At 52.2% G+C, this 13,304-nt stretch overlaps 7 protein-coding genes across 7 annotated transcripts; 4 read left to right on the forward strand and 3 right to left on the reverse strand.

Moving 5' to 3' along the window:
* Positions 1 to 5: 5 nt before the first annotated feature.
* Positions 6 to 1,559, reverse strand: JCM15063_003752 (DUF6534 domain-containing protein; the record flags this gene model as incomplete). Its single annotated transcript, XM_076675673.1, has 7 exons — positions 6 to 421; positions 497 to 669; positions 748 to 800; positions 866 to 970; positions 1,050 to 1,171; positions 1,237 to 1,418; positions 1,489 to 1,559. 7 exons carry the CDS (start codon positions 1,557 to 1,559, stop codon positions 6 to 8), a joined length of 1,122 nt encoding a protein of 373 aa, XP_076537757.1.
* A 497-nt stretch (positions 1,560 to 2,056) lies between these two features.
* On the forward strand, positions 2,057 to 3,056 carry DTD1 (D-tyrosyl-tRNA(Tyr) deacylase; the record flags this gene model as incomplete). The annotated part of the gene is made up of 5 exons (XM_076675674.1): positions 2,057 to 2,132; positions 2,212 to 2,373; positions 2,444 to 2,508; positions 2,572 to 2,658; positions 2,727 to 3,056. 5 exons carry the CDS (start codon positions 2,057 to 2,059, stop codon positions 3,054 to 3,056), a joined length of 720 nt encoding a protein of 239 aa, XP_076537758.1.
* Positions 3,057 to 3,112: 56 nt separating this feature from the next.
* JCM15063_003754 (uncharacterized protein) lies at positions 3,113 to 4,811 on the reverse strand (the record flags this gene model as incomplete). The annotated part of the gene is made up of 5 exons (XM_076675675.1): positions 3,113 to 3,751; positions 3,816 to 4,339; positions 4,406 to 4,451; positions 4,526 to 4,597; positions 4,683 to 4,811. The coding sequence occupies 5 exons, from the start codon at positions 4,809 to 4,811 to the stop codon at positions 3,113 to 3,115; spliced, it is 1,410 nt and encodes a 469-aa protein (XP_076537759.1).
* An 841-nt stretch (positions 4,812 to 5,652) lies between these two features.
* Positions 5,653 to 6,531, forward strand: JCM15063_003755 (uncharacterized protein; the record flags this gene model as incomplete). The annotated part of the gene is made up of 4 exons (XM_076675676.1): positions 5,653 to 5,743; positions 5,808 to 5,847; positions 5,913 to 6,328; positions 6,410 to 6,531. 4 exons carry the CDS (start codon positions 5,653 to 5,655, stop codon positions 6,529 to 6,531), a joined length of 669 nt encoding a protein of 222 aa, XP_076537760.1.
* A 241-nt stretch (positions 6,532 to 6,772) lies between these two features.
* JCM15063_003756 (uncharacterized protein) lies at positions 6,773 to 7,561 on the forward strand (the record flags this gene model as incomplete). Its single annotated transcript, XM_076675677.1, has 3 exons — positions 6,773 to 7,060; positions 7,212 to 7,313; positions 7,433 to 7,561. The coding sequence occupies 3 exons, from the start codon at positions 6,773 to 6,775 to the stop codon at positions 7,559 to 7,561; spliced, it is 519 nt and encodes a 172-aa protein (XP_076537761.1).
* Positions 7,562 to 8,112: 551 nt separating this feature from the next.
* JCM15063_003757 (uncharacterized protein) lies at positions 8,113 to 10,120 on the forward strand (the record flags this gene model as incomplete). Its single annotated transcript, XM_076675678.1, has 5 exons — positions 8,113 to 8,278; positions 8,651 to 8,781; positions 8,857 to 8,971; positions 9,038 to 9,614; positions 9,685 to 10,120. 5 exons carry the CDS (start codon positions 8,113 to 8,115, stop codon positions 10,118 to 10,120), a joined length of 1,425 nt encoding a protein of 474 aa, XP_076537762.1.
* A 1,168-nt stretch (positions 10,121 to 11,288) lies between these two features.
* Positions 11,289 to 12,594, reverse strand: JCM15063_003758 (uncharacterized protein; the record flags this gene model as incomplete). Its single annotated transcript, XM_076675679.1, has 8 exons — positions 11,289 to 11,395; positions 11,479 to 11,539; positions 11,623 to 11,739; positions 11,829 to 12,034; positions 12,147 to 12,204; positions 12,295 to 12,357; positions 12,436 to 12,459; positions 12,586 to 12,594. The coding sequence occupies 8 exons, from the start codon at positions 12,592 to 12,594 to the stop codon at positions 11,289 to 11,291; spliced, it is 645 nt and encodes a 214-aa protein (XP_076537763.1).
* Between the last annotated feature and the right edge of the window lie 710 nt (positions 12,595 to 13,304).

Below are 13,304 nucleotides of genomic sequence, written 5' to 3' on the forward strand. Positions count from 1 at the left end.
ATTCCTTAAACGATTGAAGTGCGATCCAACTCGAACGATTCATCTTCGATTTTCTCTCGTGAGGTCCCGCTCGATTTCTCTTCTTCCACTCCATCGATATCTCGTACAATTTCTCGATGTACGTTGACGACCAAAGGAATTGCCACCTGACTCTTCCGTTTCTGTAATGGGTGTCCCACCATCCTCTTGCCCACCGGACCACTGCTTGAATCCATAGTGGATCTGTTTCGGGGTATGCATTGACCCGTAACTGGACTCGTGCCTGAAGTGACTTGTCCCAGTCGTTTCTCGATCACACTTCGAGTTGAAGTCATCGTCGTGAACAACGAAATCCCGTACAACGCTCCCGTCGGGACCCAGAATGCGATCGGGATGTTTGCTTTTGCCGGATCCCAACCCGAGTACAGGGAGGACATGATAGCTGAACCCGCATCAACAAGTGAGAGAATTAGTGAATGGAGGGGACGGGACGAAAGGGGATTCGTGAGAAACGTACCTCCCGCCACCGAAAGAATCGCTGTGAATGCTGCCGATCGCATTCCAATCATGATGAGTTTGCGCAGGACAGAATCTGTCACTTCGTTAAAGTTTGCGATCCGGCGATTGAGCCAGTAGGCGAGGGCGAGAGAGATCGAACAATCTGCTGCAGCCGATGCCCACAACCAGAGACTAGGTTCGAGGGGTCAAAAAGAGCGACTGTAATCAGCATATGAGTGTACGAAAGATCGGACAGCGGAATTGACCCACGATGTTGCCGTGTTGTAGGGAATGACTTCGACTTCGTATGGACGATAATAACCCTGACGTTGAACAATAGGCTAGATCAGCCCGGAATCGCGAAGCCATAGAAAACATAATAGCTCACAATGAGACCCTGAGCGAAAGAGGCGAAGGAGCCGAACAAGACGAGGATGATCAGGCAAGACTGCCACACGTAGAAGATACATTTCGCTTTGCGATTCTCAAAGAACTGGGTCGACGTTCCAACTCGGTCAATACGATGCTCTGGGGCTGTTTTAGGAGAGAGAGGGAAAGAGAGGAGGACTGACCCCTCCCGCTCGAATCGTGAGGAACGCTTCGGTAGTGCTTGCAATCACTCCATTCAAGAGTGGCAGGGCTTGCCAAATTGCGGAACCGTTCAGGAGCCAGATGACCGTTCGATCGCTACCAGCTAGTCCACTCGAGGTGGATCAGCATTCAATCAGGCATCGAGCCAAATAGACTGGGCAAACGTACCTGCCAAAACGTACCCATCCTCGAAACAGATCGCTGTATAGACGAGGTTCAGGACCAGCACGGTTGCGACGGCATACTTGCTGAGGCGCGAGTGCGACCCGAGCTCATCGCGGTACGAGATGATCTGCTGAAGGAAGATGCCGAAGAGCAGACATTGCACCTGGTAGGCGACCGTGCACGGTCTGTGTGTGGCGTCGGCGACATTAGCAAACAGTGTCACCTTCTTCTGCTGTACTGTAGAAGACGACGCACCCGATCAGAACATTCTGTAGATGGGCCGGCGCAACCATGGCGGGTACGTCCGGCGCGTACGAGACCGCCATCGGATCTTATTGAGCCGTCACTGCGGTAGATCCAGACGCGAGCGTAAAGTTTGCCGGAGTCGTAAACCTGAGTGCACAACAACGGTGCTGGAGTCGAAGGAGAGCCTCGCAAGGGAACTAGGAGACGAGTTCTGTATGGCCAGAGTTTCCATGAATACTTAGATCAATTCCAGGCCATTCGGGGCCTGAATTTCTCATTTATGCTGCTTGCGGATTCGCGGAAACCGACATTGATGTGGGGCACTTGATCGGGATGCGGCGCATCCGGTAGGTGGTCCTCGCAACCTGAATGCCTGTTCGGGAAGGTCCAGCCTTGGCTCGAACATCAATATTGAGCCGTTTCTCGTCCGATTTCTTGACCAGTCGATCGCGGATCCTTCCAGAACGTTCTTTGGTCGTCATTGCCGGTACACTTGAGCAAGCGGAACTGACACGGTGGGACGCGCGAAAGGTAGCGCTAGATTGTGTTTCATCATTTACGATAACGCGGACCAGAAATGAGGGCGGTCCTCCAGCGCTGTACTTCTGCATCCGTCACTGTAGATGGACAGGTGATTAGCTCTATCGGCCGAGGTACCAATCTGCTTCGCGCAGGGTTCGTTCCAACTATTCCTGTCGTCTTTGTCCTGACGTGTTCTGGTCGCTGCACTAGGAGTCTTGTGCTTGATCGGGATCGGTACCGACGACACGACTCACGAATCGGAATGGTTGGCGAGCAAGATTCTCGGGATGAGGCTGTTCCCAGATGACCAGGAAGGCGAGTCGTGGGGGTGGAAGAAGAGTGTTGTCGATGCCGGTTACGAGGTCCTTTGCGGTAAGTGTCGACGTGCCATAATGTTGCGCGTCAACAGGTGTCCTGAAACGTTCCTCTGATCGGAACATAGTGAGCCAATTCACCTTGATGGCCAACTTGAAGAAAGGTTCGAAACCAGACTTTCATGGAGCAATGGTTCGTCGTTCAAAATCGATCAAGGTATAGCGAGTCCGTTCTAGTCACTGACGAACGCGACAGGGTTCCGAGACGAGCAAAGCGATGTACGAGGATTTTCTGCAAGATTTGCGGTCGAAGTATCAATCAGACAAGATTCAGGATGGCCGAGTACGTCTCTCACACCATACCTCTACCCAGTCGTGCATAGGGAAAAGCTGAGACAAGTTGCGATACAGTTTGGAGCGATGATGGACGTTCAGTTGACGAACGATGGTCCCGTGACGCTCATTCTCGACTCGACTACCGATGCCCCGGCACGACCTACTGCCAAAACTCGAATCTCGAACGAACTCAAACAGCAGCGGAAACAAGAGCTCGAAGCGAAAGCGCGCGAGAAGGCCGAACGGAAACAGAAACGGATCAATGGAGAGGAGCGCCACGAAGAACCGACTCGAACGAAGCGAGACGAAGTACTGCAAGAGGAGAAAGACTTGATCGCCGAAGCAGAGAAAAAGTCACAAGAACTCGCTGAGCGATTCAAAGTTGCCATGACAGAGTCATACTAGCTTTTGTTCAAACGAAAAATCATCTCGAGTGAGAAAAAGTCACTTGCATAATAATTCTACTTGAGGAATTTTTCGACAATGTCCAACCAAACTCGTGCGCCATCAACCATGGGCAAATGTCCACACCCTTCCACTTGCTCGAACCCAATCTCGACGCCGTCCTGCTCGAGGGTGTCTCGCAGCTTTTTCAGAACTCCAGGAAGCGCGCCGTCTCTCTCTCCTGCGATCAACAACACTTTCTTGCCCTTGAGCTTGTCACTCAATCCCGGCAAGACATCGTATCCTTGCAATGCAGCGGCTCCTGCTGCGAACCCTTCAACCGGAGTCGAACGGATCATGTCGTGAATGAAGAATTCCCTCCTGCCTCCCGAATTGAATTCGGAAGCCGTTCCAGAAGGGAACCAACGAGGAACGGTGACATCTGCGAGAGGTTGCATCGAGTTGTGTTCGCGGGCCAACGCGATTCGTTCATCCCATGCTTTCGCGTTCGCGGCAGGTGAAGTCGCTTGCGTGTCACAAGCGATCAACCTCGAGAACAAGTCCGAGTGGTGTTGTGCGAATGCGAGTGCGGTTGCTCCTCCTTGTGAAACGCCAATGATGGCGTGAATCGGAGTTGGAATCGATAGACTCGAAAGGATGGTCGAAATGTCGTGCGCGAGGACCTCGAGAGTGCAAGGGTTGGGAGGAACCGAAGACTGCAAAAAATTCGGGTGAGTATGGCGGAACACGCTTTGCGAGAACGAAGGAAAAGAAACGAACTTGTCCATGACCTCTTTGGTCGAACGTGAGCAAGTTGTACTTTTTACTCAGGCGCGGGAGGACGCCTTCCCACATGGTTTGGTTCGTCATGAGCGAATTGACAAACACGAGCCACGGGGCACCTTCGTCACCGACTCGTTTGGCGACCTTGACATGGAGAGTGACTCCTAACTCGACTTCGACGTCGTGCTCGGTTTCGTCCGTTTCCGGTAGAGGTACAGTCTCGTGGGCCAAGTCTCCGACATCGAGCGAGACTAGGAACCTCGAGACCATGTTGTACGTGGCGACCACGGCGGCACATTCGAGCAACTGCTGGTCGTCCTGGAGGTACTTTTTGAGTTCGTCCAGTCGCGACTGGGATACAGAGACGTTGTACGTTGAAGCATCGGCGAATCGAAGTGCAGCGGCTTGGAACGCCGAGAGAGGAGCCGGGGAGTCGGGCAGAGGCAGCGGAGTGTGAAGATCACGAATGATCGTCAGCTGCTGTGGGGTCAGGCCAGCATCCGTTCCGACATGGGCATGATCTGTCATCTCGATTCATCACGAGTCAGGAGCAAGTTGCACAATAGCTGCAAGTTGCGAGAACGTACGGATCCATTCGAATTTGGCGGCATTGCGAGCCGCGACCCGAAGAATCTGAAACGCGATGGGCAGCAGGTGGCATTCAGAAAGTGATTCCAGCCGTCAGACAGTACGGAGACTTCGCTCACCATCAATTCGCGAATATCGTCCGGGAGACTGTTTCGATTCCTGATCGCTCCGAGGAGGGTGTTCCATCCATTCTGGAGTCATCGAGAAGCAAGACGTCAGTTCGATCTGTCTCGAGGAACCTGCACACCGGGGGAAAAGAAGGATCGTAGCGCTCACAGCGATTTCGGGCGCGTTCAAAAGAGTCTGATCGAGCGGAGTGAGTCCGCGGGCGCCACGGCGTTGACGGATTGCGTCACCGACGACCGAGGTACCAGGAGCAGGGTTCTTGTAAGGGATACGAGGCATGTCTGCTACGACGAATCGACAAGTCAGGTCATGAATCCCACGTCCCGGATCGAGGTGTGTGTGTGGGGGAAGATGGGCTGCGACCTCGGGCGGGCAGCTCGGAAGGGATGCTGCTGCCGCTTGGCGCTGGACATCTCAGACCCGGGCCCCTCGTACTCAGGAACAGCTCTGTACATGGCTTATTACTGGATCTCGGTGTCGCTGCGGGATATTCCGACACGAAGCGGTTGCATCCGAAAGTGCAGTCGTGGGAAGAGGACGTTGCGATACGACTGCATACCTTGTCAAGTTGCGTTGTTGTGAGCTGGACGAGCTTAGCCGAGTAGGAAGGTGCCCACGAGACGGAGCACAGGCGATTGTTGGAAACCCCCCGAGTGTGAAAGTTTAGCCGGTTATCGAACCGCCGGGCCAACACGGCCAATCTCTCTCGCCTGTATCCCTCTGAACAGCACGACCACAGCCCATCGTAAGTCTTCACTGTCGGATCTCTCGTCGAGCTGTGCGCGTGGGTACCTTCAGTGTCGCAAACCCGAAGCTGCTCCACTCGGCTCGGCTCTCTCCCGTACCATCTTGCTCGGAAGGCATCAGATCACCCTGGAAGCGCTCTCGACTCTTTTACGCTCGTCATAGCTACTCGTTCGAATAGTCAAGGCGGTAGGGAACTGAGGCGCGAGGCTTTTCTGGGGCCAACTCCCTCTTGAGCTCGACGGTGACCGAGTCGAAGCAGCCGACTTGATCAAGACTCTCTCCAACGACATTGACATCTTTCAACTGTGCTGCCTACAAACGGCTGACTCGCATAACGCTTCTCCCTCGGATTGCAGCTTGGAATCGTCAAATCATGGCTGGATCCCCTTCCTCACAAGCTGCCCCTGGTTACCTCTGGGTCCTGAGTGACCCTGGCGAGTCTGCCACTCTCGAAGAGTTCCAAGGTGAGTGTCTCTCACTTTTGTTTAACACGCTGATCACTCGAGGCTCAAATCCCGGTTCTTCCAGACTGGTACGACAATGAACACGTACCTCTGCGTATGGAACAGTGAGTCAATCCTTTTTCTTCCCCGAGAGCGAAAAAACAATTGACCCCCATATTCCTGTCAACAGCATTCCCGAGTTCCTGACTGGAGCACGGTACGAAGCTTCGGATGAAATCGTACCTCGATGGTCTGCCGCGTACGATATCGAATCGTGCGCCTTGTTCTCGGACCCGAAATACACTCGCTTGCGTGCGAATCGTTCCCCTCGAGAAGGACAACTCGTACAACGTCTTGGAGTCCTCGATCGCAGAACGTGTGAAACGATCGATCAAACTTCAAAACCTCTCTCAGCTCGAGATGCGGCCAAATTCGTCTTGACCGTCGCTGGAGAAGATCAGGTTGGACAGGAAGACGAGTTGAAGGTGTTTCAAGGACTGAAAGGTTGGAAGAGGAGTAGTAGTCACAAGGTGTACGACAGTTTGATCATTGGTCACGGCAAAGAACCCAAGAGTAACGTCGCACCTAAATGTGTAGTCGTTCACGGTGAGCTTGTCCCCTCTCTCTCTTTTCTTTGTTTGCTGCGGGTAGGACTGACATGACGAATTTGTTTACGAGCAATTTCAGAGTTTGATGATGAATCGTACGTCGAGTCGAACGAGTACAAGGAAACGATTCAAGGCAAGACCGAAGTTCGACGATGGAAGTTGTACAAAGCGACTCCCAACACGGCTCCAAAGGACCAGTGAACTCTGATGTCTTATGCTCAATTCTTGAGGGAAAAGAGCAAGTACAGTGATACTGAAATAAGGCTTGATTCTCGTGAGCTATTTAAAATTCGAAAAGTCTTGGTCAAAATCGAAACATGTGGCTTAGTAGAAATAATCAGAGAGAGATAATATTTCCGGCTACAAATATTGACGCGCATTCCAACCCGAAGCGACTAGTACTCACTCACCTCTCCTATCCAGCACTCCGCCTAAACGCGACATGCGAAGACCCTTCCTGACATTCTTTACAACTCTGTGTTTCACGATCCTACTCTCGACTTCAACTTGGGCCCAACTTGATCGACGAGCGGTAGGAGCTCCACTTGTCCAACAACTCGACAAGCGAGATGTCGTCGGCGCAAGCGGGAACGAACGTTTGAGAGGAGTACCGTTTGGTAGACCCCCGTTCTCTGGAGATTACCAGGATCGACAGGCGGGCAAGAGGACGAATCTGGATTCGAAACGGAAAGGAGATGTAGTCAAGGACGCAGATGGCGCTGTCAACTATGTGAGGACCCCAACTCTCCTTTTCGTGGTACTCTCTTGGTTATTCCTGGCAAGAGGTTCACGAGGCGAATGCAAGACGAGTTGACTGAACTTCTCTCTCTCTCTCCCCTTCGCTTTGTGACGCTGTCGACCTTTCCCTTTTTCGCAACTAGTTGATCACGTTGGAACGCACGGTCACGAACGACGTCAAGGATCGGATCCTCGACATCTTGTTGCGAAGTGGCGCAGTTGTGAAACAGACCTACGACTACCGCGTGAGTATCTCTCGTCTTTCTCTTGTTTTCTCTTGCTTGAAAGAGAGACACACTCGGTCTCTGGGGGCAAACCACGAGCGAGAAAGAGACAGTGACTCAATCTTTACTCGTGTGAACAGGTGTTCAAAGGGATCCTGTTCACGATCCCGAACCATTCGGATCAGGGACTCGTGTCGTGGCAGCAATCGCTTGGTAAACAAGAAGGCGTCAAATACGTCGAGGAGGATACAGTCGTCAAAGTTCAATGAGACGGTCCGTAGTCCGAATTTGCGATCTTTTTGTTTTTTGTACATAGTCAGTTTCAGCCTGTTTTCGTAATTCGTATTAAAAGTCTGTATGTTATTCGAGTCTCGTCTAGATTGTCATTCCGAGCGACATATCTCGGAGCGATTCTTCGAGCGTAAGAGTCCATCTTGTGCAGAGCATATTGGATTCAGATAACAAGCGGTACAGTAAAGGAATTGTTGTTGTTATTTTTTCCCGCGCGTAGATCGCATCGACTCGGTCATTTTCGAATTACCCGTCTGTGAAGGCGATCGAGGCCGTCTCTGCGCCTGATCCTCACGCACACTCACCCACGCTCGAACCACGCACCCGTGTTCGACAGTCTATTACAGTCGCTCCAACCTCTCGTATTTCGATCCAGAGGCCCTCCGATCGTTCGAGTGGTCGAACGAAACAAGTTGCTGCGCGCGCGCCGAATCCGTGCCCGTTTTTCAAGAGTTTCCCCCTTCGTTAACGCCCCTTTCCAGCACTCTCCTCCTCTACTCCTCGGCACTCCCTCCCTCTCGAATCAAAGATGCGATCGACTAGGAGATCGAACCTCAAGTGCCGACTGGCGCAGGCCGCGACAGTCGCGACGACGATGGGAGCGTTGATGCATCGGATCACTCCAACACGCGCCGCCCTCGCAGAACCCGCTGGCAACCAGGTCATGCTCGGATTCTGGTTCGATTCAGCTGACCGTGAGTTTGACACTCTCTCTCGCGTCTCCATACTCTAGCGAGGCAAGGGGGCCACGACTCGACGCGCGCCAGTTCGGGGGCGAAACTTGGCGTTTTCCCGGGGGCGACTACGCGATTGGATCGACCACTCGCACTCGATTCTCGTCCACTCGTACACGTCGAGCGAATTGTGCTTGTCGGTGCCGACTCGCTTGATCGCGTTCCGAGCCGAGCCAAAAGAGTCCGAGGTTCATCGCCGAGCCGCACGATTCTCTCTCGACTCTCTCGCTCCCTCTCCCCCTTCCCCGCGTCTCTTTGCTCGCTCCACCTGCAGACGAAACTTGCCTTGCATCAACGCACTCAGACTGACTCAAACGCATAAATGCTTCGCAGCGTATCACGATTCGCCCTCGATCATCAACTCGAAACTCGGATATAATGTGCCCGTGTTCCAGATGGCTCAGGCGATTCCGTTACCAAAGTACAACTACACGACCGGTGCTGGAGGTCCCGCTCCTGAGAACGTACGCCTCCATGATTGCCCCGAGGAATCTTTTAGAAGCGCTAATTTCTTGTTCCTACCGTGACGACCACGACAGCAAATCGAACGATCTTCGACCGACGCACACGTGTTCCTGACAGTGTATCCGGTCGACGGGTTCCAGACGGTTGCAGAGTCCGATTTCACCGCCCTCGGTCAACAGATTCTCGATTGTGAGTCGCGTTTCTTCTGTCTCTCTTAAAAGAGCGCGAGAGCTCACGAAACTTGAACCCCGACAGACCAAATCAACCTGAAACGAACAGTGTTTTTGCGATACGCGCCCGAGATGCAAGGTCGATGGATGCAGTACGGTCAACAACCAACAGCGTTCCTCCAAAGTTGGACGACCATGTACAACGCGGTCAAGGCGGTCGCACCGGAAACGATCATGGTGTGGGCCCCGAACACGCCCCAGGGATACCCGTATGGACAACAACAGAATTTCTACAGCCTCTCGGCCGCGGACCAAGCGTTGCTCGACACGGACAAGAACGGACAACTCGATGCAGGCGATGACGCACTCTCGCCCTACTACCCCGGTGACGACCTCGTCGACTGGATCGGACTGTCCCTCTACTACAAGGGTCCGTACATCAACGGAGCTACCGCCGATACGACCAACCAGGCGCAACAGAATGGGTACTGTGCGCTCGCGATCAACGGAACCAACCCGGGAGACAACGCCCAAATCACGCCGTGGTACTACGACTACTGTGAAACGAAACCGGACAAGGCATGCATGTTTGCCGAAGCCGGTGCGGCGTACCACGTCAACGATGCTGGATCTGCTTCTCAAGCCTCGCTGCAACAAGCTTGGTAAGATTTCTAGTTTCTCACCTGAACCCAACCATGTTCTGACTCGAACCCATCCTACACGCAAATCCAGGCTGAAAGACTGCGTGACCAACACGTCGATGCTCGACCAATATCCTCGAGTCAAGCTCATCATGCAGTTCGAGTACGAAAAGTACGAGAGTGCCAACGACGGCACGAACGACCTCCGTGACTACCGCCTCACCAACACGACCGAAGTCGTCGACGAGCTCGTTGCCGATCTCAGTTCGATTGGTGATCGATTCACCTGGGCTCAATCGCGTGCCGCTCCAACTTCAATCAGTTCCGCTGGTGCGCCCGCTGCGACCAACTCGGAAGGTTCGACGATCCAACAAGCCATCACGGCAACGACTCGAGCGAAACCTACCGGATTCCCGAGTCTGTTTGGTACGACTTCGGACGGCACACAACGAGCAGAGTTGATCGAGTTGGGAGTCATGGTCGCTGCCGGAATCTTTGGTGCCGGATGGGTCATGAGGACTTTGTAAAAAATGAACTTCTTTCTTTGGTCGAAAACGTCGGTTCCTCGCAAAGTAACGCATCAAGCCCACCGTCTTTCTCAACCCCCGCGAGGATTGGAGGAGGCATTCTCTTCAACTCTCTCCCTCGGTCGACCACCTTGTACTTTTTCTCAATCATCCCTCTCTTTCGCCCTTCTTTTCGAAACAAGTTTTTCCTGCACGACCCGTCCCCGACCCTATACAAACATCTCTCATCTCTCTCTTTCGATTTCCGACCCTGTCGTTCTCAAACAAGCGGAAACGGGGGGCCAGCGCAAAACAACCGATCACAAGAACACCCCCATCAGCCAACCCCGCCTCGACAGACGAAAAAACAAGAAGCAGAAAACAAACCAGAATCGCCTTTGATCCCGCTCCCTCCAACAGACATTTCCGATCTCGATCTCTCTCCCAAACCCTTCCATCGCTGTTTTCTTTTTCTCGTCGGTGCTACGAATTCTTGTGTCTGTTCCCCGCCCCTTTTGCTTTTTGTCAACGCTCGTTTTCATACGGCCAAACCTCCTGCGTTCTTTCTCAAATCCTACTTTTCTACACTTTTATCCCCTTCTCCATCTCTCTCGACGATACAAATGGACAATTCTCCCCACCTTTTCTCACATATACCCTCTCTCCTTTCTCTTTCCTTTTCTAGCTCCTTGTCTCTCTCTCGTTTTATTCTTACGTTATACAGCTTTCCTTCTTTCTCTCCCTGTTTACTGTGTTTTTTTTCTTTTTCTTCTTCTTCACTGCAACTTGTTTCCTCTCCTACTCTCTCTCGCTTCGAGTCTTTTTTTCTTTTGCCCCCTCTTCGTCGTTCGTTCTCTCTCTCTCGCTCTTTCCCGGTCTGTCTTCTTCTCTTCTCTTCTCTCTCTCGCTCTGGCTTTCCTCGCGTCTCTCCTTTTTTCTGGGGCTCTCTTCTTCTCAGAAATCGCAAATCTTCTTCCTCCTTCGGAAATGGTATACGTGCGACTTTTTTCTGCAATCAGAGGGAGAGAAAGAGAGGGAGGAGATAGAGAGAACAAAGGCGATTTCGAGAACACTCGCGGCGGTTTGAACTAACAAAAAAACTCATTCCTTTCTCTCTCTGTTTCGAGATTTAATCCTCAAGACCAAGGTATAGGAGAGAGGGCACAAGGTCATCCGAAGGGTTATGTTTTCAAAACCCTCTACCAGCGATCAAATCGTTCAATGCGAGTTTGGTAGCTTGTTTCGTTTCCTTGACCAATCCTACCAAAGACCTGAACGCTGGATGTTCTGCATCGTCTATATATAGATTCACGTGTTTTTTCCGGTCAGCGATCAAGAAACGCGTTGTGACACAGAAAGAGAGAGGCAGAGGATTTTACGGATTAGTTGAAACAATGCACTTTCACTAGTCGTCACCATGGCACCTGCATCCCTCATCCTCTGAGTAATCGGGAATGGACCAAGAGAGTATTCGTCAAAATGAAACGATCGATGAAAGAAGAGGGTTGAAAAGAGAAACTGACTTTGAGGGCGATCCCAACCTCATCATCGTTGCAAGAACTGACCCCATCTGCTAACACGTGTACGTCGATCCCTTTGTCGAGACAATCGAGAGCGGTTTGTAACACGCAGACATGTGACTGAACCATTTTCATCGTTAAAAAGCCGTCAGCGCTCGGACGGGTGGTGGTGCTTCAAGAGCTATCGGCGAGAGAAGAGAGAAGCTCACTTCGATCCCAAACAAGACGACACTCTTTGTGTTCCATTCTTCAAGTTGTTTCGATACTTGAGGGACCATCATGCTAAACATGGTTTTCGCGAGTGGAGACCATTCGGGATGTAGATGTCGAGGCAGTTCAGTCAACGGCAGAGGCACGGTCGAACCGAGCGCTATCAGAGCCGTTGGGGAAGGTTCGGCAGAGGGGAATGGAAGAGCTGAAACGAGAATCAGTATTTCAGGCTTTGATTTTCCCCCGAAATCGACTTGGATCTCGCGGCATAGAGGCTTGCTTCATTGGCTCGAAGAATGCAGAGTATGGAGGCGTACCTCGTGGAGATTGTTCAGTGGCGATTACGGGAACGTCGAGGATGGCTGCCGCTCGGATCTGGTCGAATGTGGAAAGCATTGTCAGGGAGGGCGGGGAAAGGAGTTCAGATCCTCGATCTATCCGCAACGAAAGGAAGGGAGAACTGACCATCTTGTGTGCGATGGCCATAACGGAATGGTACGAGTGGACATGGAACCTGAACCGTTCTTGCTGAAAAATGCGGGAATTCGTCTTGGCTCAGCTTTTGTTCTCTCCGTTGTGCTTCTTCGGAGCGGTCGAGTAACTCACGATGTCACAACACAAGAAAGCAGTCTATTCCAAGAGGAACAGAGGCAAGGATTAGCGGGAAACTCGACGCGCGCGCGACTAGGTGGGGGTCAGAACGAGAGAGGCTCGACTCGCCTTGTTTGGAATCAGGCGCGCGACTCTACGAGCTACTGTCGTCATTCTGGTCAAGTCGATCCGAAGGACAGAGTGTGAGAGCGAGCAAAGACTTGACGCTGTCGATCACCACTTGACTTTGTAGATCGCGACAGTCGCGACGATTGACGTCGTCGCCGCACCTGGCTCGATCGATTCTCGCTCCCGAATTGCTCACCTTTACTCGTTGAGACCAGTTGTGGTTGCTTGTCTGACAGAAAATACACCGGATACGGGTCTCGTGCTTCCCAGACCAGTGCGATTTGTCATGTTTGGTATATATATGTTTTAAATCGGCTACTTACAATATTAGGGTTGGCCAGATGCCCGAGCGGTTAAGGGGATAGACTCGAATCTACAACAAGTTCGCCATCTATTAGGCTTTGCCTGCGCAGGTTCAAATCCTGCTCTGGTCGAAATACTTTTTGTTTCCTTGCCTACTGGTTGTCAAGCGCCACTCTTTCCTCGCACCTATTGGCCGCGACAGGTTTGATACACCGGGACTTTGAGAAGGACTGCCCTGTAGGTGAAAACAAAGCGGTGCGAAGAGACGATTTTTCTCCACAACATTTTTGCACGGACGTTTTCATCGAAAGCTCCTCAGCGCGTTCGCTCGTGAGAGGCAAGGGCAAGGGCGTCCCCGGCCGGAAGGGCAGACTTTGATAGACATGATGAGAAAAAGATTCGAAACGCATGCATGCAGCTTGCTCTCTTTTTCTCCCTCGCTCCAACTACAA

Source organism: Sporobolomyces koalae (assembly GCF_050403365.1).
Source record: "Sporobolomyces koalae JCM15063 DNA, S_koalae_JCM15063T_v1_ctg1, whole genome shotgun sequence".
NCBI classification, from domain to species: Eukaryota; Fungi; Basidiomycota; class Microbotryomycetes; order Sporidiobolales; family Sporidiobolaceae; genus Sporobolomyces; species Sporobolomyces koalae.